This window comes from Daucus carota, chromosome 9 (genome assembly GCF_001625215.2).
Source record: "Daucus carota subsp. sativus chromosome 9, DH1 v3.0, whole genome shotgun sequence".
NCBI lineage: Eukaryota > Viridiplantae > Streptophyta > Magnoliopsida > Apiales > Apiaceae > Daucus > Daucus carota.
Window position 1 is genome coordinate 45,267,427 of NC_030389.2, and position 6,038 is coordinate 45,273,464.

General features: G+C 37.9%; 2 protein-coding genes across 2 annotated transcripts; one reads left to right on the forward strand and one right to left on the reverse strand.

The window, feature by feature from the left end:
* The first annotated feature begins 22 nt into the window (after window positions 1-22).
* LOC108202058 (protein PAL OF QUIRKY) lies at window positions 23-688 on the forward strand. The gene is made up of 2 exons (XM_017370429.2): window positions 23-176; window positions 261-688. The coding sequence occupies exons 1-2, from the start codon at window positions 23-25 to the stop codon at window positions 686-688; spliced, it is 582 nt and encodes a 193-aa protein (XP_017225918.1).
* Window positions 689-2,769: 2,081 nt separating this feature from the next.
* Window positions 2,770-5,426, reverse strand: LOC108200289 (BTB/POZ domain-containing protein At1g67900). The gene is made up of 4 exons (XM_017368394.2): window positions 5,194-5,426; window positions 5,036-5,105; window positions 3,696-4,946; window positions 2,770-3,461 (listed from the first exon to the last, which is right to left on the reverse strand). The coding sequence occupies exons 1-4, from the start codon at window positions 5,250-5,252 to the stop codon at window positions 2,973-2,975; spliced, it is 1,869 nt and encodes a 622-aa protein (XP_017223883.1). The 5' UTR covers window positions 5,253-5,426; the 3' UTR covers window positions 2,770-2,972.
* Window positions 5,427-6,038: the final 612 nt, after the last annotated feature.

Genomic DNA, 6,038 nt, shown 5'->3' on the forward strand with positions numbered 1-6,038 from the left:
CCAATTCACTTCTAAAGCAATCATGATCGCTCCATCACTCAACACTCAAGCTCTCAACCTCAAGTTCCTCTGCAGCTACGGAGGCAAAATCCTCCCTCGTTATCCAGATGGCAAGCTCCGTTATCATGGTGGTCATACTCGCGTCCTCTCTGTCCATCGCTCCATCTCATTCTCAGGTCCATAAATCATTTCATTCTCCCTAACCAAATAATTTATTTAATTTTTCTCTGCATTCCCTGAATATGTAATCTATTTTCTAGAGCTATTGGTGAAGCTGGGAGAGTTATGTGGAGCTAGCGTGAGTCTGCGGTGTCAGCTGCCTACTGAAGACCTAGATGCCTTAGTCTCCATAAAATCCGACGAAGATCTCTTCAATTTAATTGAAGAATATGAACAATCTGAGATAGTGAAGATCAGAGCATTCCTAGCGCTTCCTAAAAACACATCTCCACCAATCTCAAATGCCTCTACCTCGCCTAAATCTCCGTTAAATTCTCCTGCAGCTGCAAATTGGAAGCACTGTAATTCCAGGTTTTCGCCTATAGTTTCTACTGATCAAATTTATCATAATTCGAGGCAGGCAGGATATGCTTTGCTGCGCAAGAAGTCTGCTGGAAAAGTACCGTGCTATGCAAATGGAAATTCTACGCGAGCTCAGCTCATCTGTAATACTAATCACTGGCAATAACACCCACAATTTCAATACCAATCAGCAATTTGTTCAAATTGCTGATATTGATAGATTAGCGTGTGCTTAGGTAGGACGGAATTTGGTCCTTGATTGTAGAGGGTGTCAAGTGATCAGTTCTCCTAAAATCTCGAGAAGCTGGGAGAACGTGGTATCTTAACATAGGGAGGAAAGAACCAAACTCAGGATGATCTCTTCTAGCCTGACACCCTTGAGAATAACTAAATTCATCCCCATACAATTAGTATCGAATGAATAATAGTAAATTTAACTTTTATTTTGTCAAAATAAAAAATAAAAAAATTTAACTTTTACAAATTATCAAACATAAGATTAAAACAGTACAAATTCTTTGTATTAACTCCGTCACACTAAATTGATTCTTTGCTTGTTATCATGAATCTGAAAAACAAATAATTTTACGATATCTAACTAAAAGAACGTGTCTTAGAAACACGACCTGGCTAAAAATGATAGGATCGTATAGTTTTGCTCTTGTTTCTCTGCCTATCGATCTTTGACTCCACTTGTGAATTTAGATTGCCCTGGCCCAGTAAGTCATTTTGGGCCTCCATTTGTATCTAGAACTAGAAGTGTAAATCTAGATTGCCCTGGCCCAGTAAGACATTTTGGGCCTTCGTTTGAATTCGCATTGTCAATTTCCATTTTTAGGAATATCGCGTGATCTTTTTATCAATTATTTGATTAATTCTCAAAAAAAAGTTTTCATTTCTTAATTCATCAAATTATATTTCTACAAATAAAACTTTCCAAAATATAATGATTTATATAAATATATCATAATTGTAAAAATCGGAATCGGAACTAATTGAACTGAACTACCGATTCAGAATTTATTAAAAAAAATATGATAAATGTGGAATTTTTTTTTTTTTTTAACGTAGGAACCCGCAGCCGCTACCCTTCGGGTGCGCACTGGGTAAACCCACGAGCTCACGCAATAGCCTGCAAACTACGTGAACCAAGGTAAACCGCACCTAAGCGCGACAGGCTCTGATCCAGGAGGCATAATCACAAATTCTGCTCTCTTCGGGAGTCGAAAATGAGATTGAAATATTCGGCTTTTTAGTTAACTTGAATCATCGACTTCTTGGAAGTACCAAGAAGGGGAGATCAAAGTGACTGTATTATTATTATTTTTTGAAAAAAAGTGACTGTATTATTGAATGACAGAAATGGAATACTATGCTAATTACAAGGTGACAGAGAGTAATCCAAATCACTCAACATGTACCTAAAACGTACTGTTCCTGTTTTTTCTTTGCGAATATGATCAAACACCCAACGTTATATTTAATCTTCATCTGATACTGATAAGATACTGCACAATCGTCTGATTTTCTATCCAGCTAGACCACATGAAAAATCATGTTACCTTGCACAAATCCACATTTATATTTTGGTTTAAATGTTAAACTTACATGCTTTACAAATTAGTATCTGTTCACGAGGATTGAAAATGGTACATGAAACGATAAATGATAAGGCCTGACCACTAGGATATCTCATCGTGCTCTCTAAAGAATATTAGTAGGAAGCATTAATCAAGAACTGGTCCTGGAAGATACAACTATAAAAGGCTAGCTTATTCAAGCATGTGGCTACGCATTTTTTACCAACGTGTGAAGATTACAGACATAAGATCTCTGTATCAGTTTGTCCGAATCAGGAGTTCAGAAATATGTGTTTTCACATTGCATTGTCTCCGACTTAAGTTTAGTGCTATTGAAGGGTTATATAGGTCTGTAAATGATTTAGCAAAAAAAAAAAAAAAGGTCTGTAAATGAATTTGAGCAGGTGCAAATTCAATACACTAAAGATCTCAGATATTTCCTAGTACTCAGATTTCGGGTTTTGGTGACAAACACTAGGCAGAATTATTTCTCAAGGTATTTCCTGGATCAAAGATAGTTGATATGCATTTGTAGACCACGACATAGAGATAAATACAGGTGACATACTGACATTCGATCTGCAGGCAAATAACATCGTATTAACTCTGTTAAAGGATTTCGTCGATGCAAGTGGTTGCAGACTTGCAGTCATGTATCCAGAAGAAATTGATGCCCCAGACACTATTTATTTATCTTGTTAAAATAATATAATGCTATTTATTAGCAAAAATTACACTGATGATATACAGTTGATATCTGTTTACTCTAGAGATTACAACATTTTGCAAGATAAGAGAAAGGAAGAGAACAGGGAATAGTAGTTACCATTTAGGAAACAACACCATCTATTGGAACATAATTGAATAAATTTAGACTTTTTCGCTTCTATGTCTGTTAATGGACCACAACTTACTCAGCATCCTTTTGGGTCGATCAGGAAGCGCGCAGAATGCCCTGATTCTTGGTGATCTCTCAGTTTCATCTGTACAGTTTTCGTCTAAGTCTTCATCTTCAGCGAGCTTCATTTTTAGAGTTGAAAGGTTGGACTTTGGTGTCCCGAGGACTGAGATGCTCCACTGATCATCTGCTCCCGAAGCCTTTGTTGTGACTGATGACCCCAAAGGCCTTGGTGAATCAACATGTGAATGCAGAAGTGCCTTTATATTGCTAGGAATGTTGGTCGCTTCCTGACCATTTTTAGCAGCTCGAGCCTGCTCAGTAAAGAGAACTTGCACAACTACCCTCAGCGGAAGCAACTCATTTTGTGCTGCATCACTGCAGGCTTCCGTGGACAACTTCTGGCAGTCCAGAACTCTGCAAAGACGCTTTCTTTCACTCTTGTTGAGTTCAGGGTGTCCCTGGATGTTCCACAGATGATAAATTTAGTGTGCATTCTAGTATACATATTTTCATGCAATTTAAAAGAAAATAACTGTGACATGTACTCTAACTGATGCTAGTTCGTCTATTGATTATTCACATTTTTATGATTAAGGTATGTTTTCAATAAAAACACGGTAAAATTAATAAGATATCTTGGTACAAATGAAATGACCGTGTTTACTGGATATATCAAATTGGATGAGGTGTACCTTCAAATAGATGTCAATAGCTTTGTATAGACCATCATGTTTAGGCCTTGAAAATGCAGGAAGAGCCTCAGCAATTTGTAGAAATTTTGCAAGGGGCAATTGTTTTTCCCAAGCTACCACTTGAAGGTAGCCATCCACGAGTTTTGACACTTTCAGTTTAGAGCTATGAGATGCTGAAGATGACCTCCTGCTCTCCTGAAACTCAAAATCTATATTCTCAGCTGAACGCGACCTTTGTCTTTGAAAATCCCCTTCGGCTCTTGAAGGGCTAGTTGTTGGGCTCTGACCCTGTAACATGAACTGCTCTAGTATTGTGATGACTATGTCAACATCATATTTTGTGTCTTGATTGCGAGACGAGCTGGGAATCAAAAAATCACTGACTGTTGCTTCCTCTAACTGAACTGCAATCCTTCTTGCTAGTTCCATTTTTGATGAGAAAGACGCTTCAAGGATATTCGCTGCTTTCAAAAGTTTAAGTAGGAAGCTACAAGAAACCGCACTTCTGTCTACTGGTAGTAAGCTAATTATTGATTCCAATAGAAATCTATGTTTTGAGCTTACCTCATTAGCATCTGACTTAAGATCAGTCTCAACTTGCTTATCAGCATCCAAGTGTTTTGATATGTTTGGTAGACGTCGAGATGCATAAATCCTCAATGCATCACCAATAAGGCTAGAAGGAACCTTTCTTTTGGATTTAATGGCTATCATTGTTCTCCAATAAAGGTCTATGCCCAAGTCTGCAACGTCATCGGCCCACCATCCCTTGGTTACATGTTTAGATGGCTGACTCTCTGCAACATTACAGGACTGAGTATTATCTCTACTTCTTCTTGCTTGCGGCACCTTTGAGGGTTGGGAAAGAACTTTTAAAGCAATAGCTTCAATGCATCTGCTAGTAATACTGAGGTCTTCTGCCCATGAAGGGTACGCTTTGGTGCTTTGTAAGGTCACAACCGAGTCCTTCCAACCATGAAGAACACAAGAATTTAGGAAAACCTCTAGCTTATAGATCAAATTTCCCTTCTCTACATCCTCAGTCATCTGAAGATACTCAGCAGCCAATCGAGCTGATACAATATTGTACGCACTGAGTGTAATTGTAATCCCATAGCAGAATTTAGCACATAATTCAAAAGCCTCAACTCCACCTGGGAATTCAGGGAGTTGGACTATTTGGCATGGCGACGATTCAGGTGAGTCAGAGCACAGCTTCTGAAGGCGCAAACACTTGGTCAACAGCGGAAACTGTGACAACAATCAAGAAAACACAATTATTTTCATCACAACTAAATCAGACTCATAAGGAAAGAAAAGGCCTTCACCAAAATGCTCACCTTGTGCAGAAAATATCTCGTTCCCTTTACTTGTATCAGAAGATCACAAGAAACCTCTGAGGAGATTGACCTGCAGTATCAACAAGCAAAAAAGACCTAAATTCATCCCCTCACATAAAACAAATAAGATATCTAAAAAGGTATAATCTCATTCTTACCTCACAGACTCATTAGTACAGAAAGTATCCGGCCTAGAACCAAGTTTCATAAATTTCATCTCTGCTTCAGTTTTCGCGTTCTCAATTATCTGCAACCATATCAAGGCCAGATTAAACGATTTCGATATGTCTGGAAACTGATATAAAATATACCAGGGCTTCTATCAGCAGTGAAGTTCAAGAAATTCTGATATGGGTATTTTCAGAAGGATATGGTAACAATTTATAACAATAATGGGCAGACTGACAGTTAACCAAGAAGATCAAACAATCCAAAACAAAGTGTCATGTCAATCTAATTATATACCCCATTTGATACAGACATGCATACATGAATTATAGGCATGCAATCACATCAAGAATTCAAGATCACTATGAATCTAAACCAGAAAAACCCATAAAAATAATTTTCATATCTTTTATTAAATTAAAATTGAAAAGTTGAAACTTTATTGAAAACAAATGCTCACCAACCATGAACCACTCCTGTGAAATTGTACACTGCCTAATTTATAATAAATAGCAACCTGTAATATTTTATGAGGTGTGGACTGGGGTGAGTTAGCACACTGCTGTACTGTTTAGGTTAGCTTAAGGTTCCATGCCAGCTTTGGCAAGGAGTTACAGACAGGCAATGCACACGTGCTTTAGCTGCGCCCACTTGGTCTGCTTACATGCAAGTTACTCGGGACTCCGGGTTCTAGAGGCTTTACCAGAATCATATTTTAAACGAACGTGGTGGGCTTTTAATCAAATTACATGAATTACTCACTGCTTTAGATAAAATTCTAAATTTCTTCATGAATCAGGGGAAGGCTTACTAAGGGGCAGCAAGTATTAATAAA

What these genes read in the sequence shown, in the direction of transcription:
- LOC108202058 (XM_017370429.2), top strand. Translation starts at nt 23, where the DNA reads ATGATCGCTCCATCACTCAACACTCAAGCTCTCAACCTCAAGTTCCTC. An exon ending in TCGCTCCATCTCATTCTCAG is followed by an intron (nt 177 to 260) that starts GTCCATAAATCA and finishes TCTATTTTCTAG; the next exon opens with AGCTATTGGTGAAGCTGGGA.
- LOC108200289 (XM_017368394.2), bottom strand. Translation starts at nt 5,252, where the DNA reads ATGAAATTTATGAAACTTGGTTCTAGGCCGGATACTTTCTGTACTAAT. An exon ending in TGTACTAATGAGTCTGTGAG is followed by an intron (nt 5,106 to 5,193) that starts GTAAGAATGAGA and finishes TTGATACTGCAG; the next exon opens with GTCAATCTCCTCAGAGGTTT. An exon ending in CTATTGACATCTATTTGAAG is followed by an intron (nt 3,462 to 3,695) that starts GTACACCTCATC and finishes TGGAACATCCAG; the next exon opens with GGACACCCTGAACTCAACAA.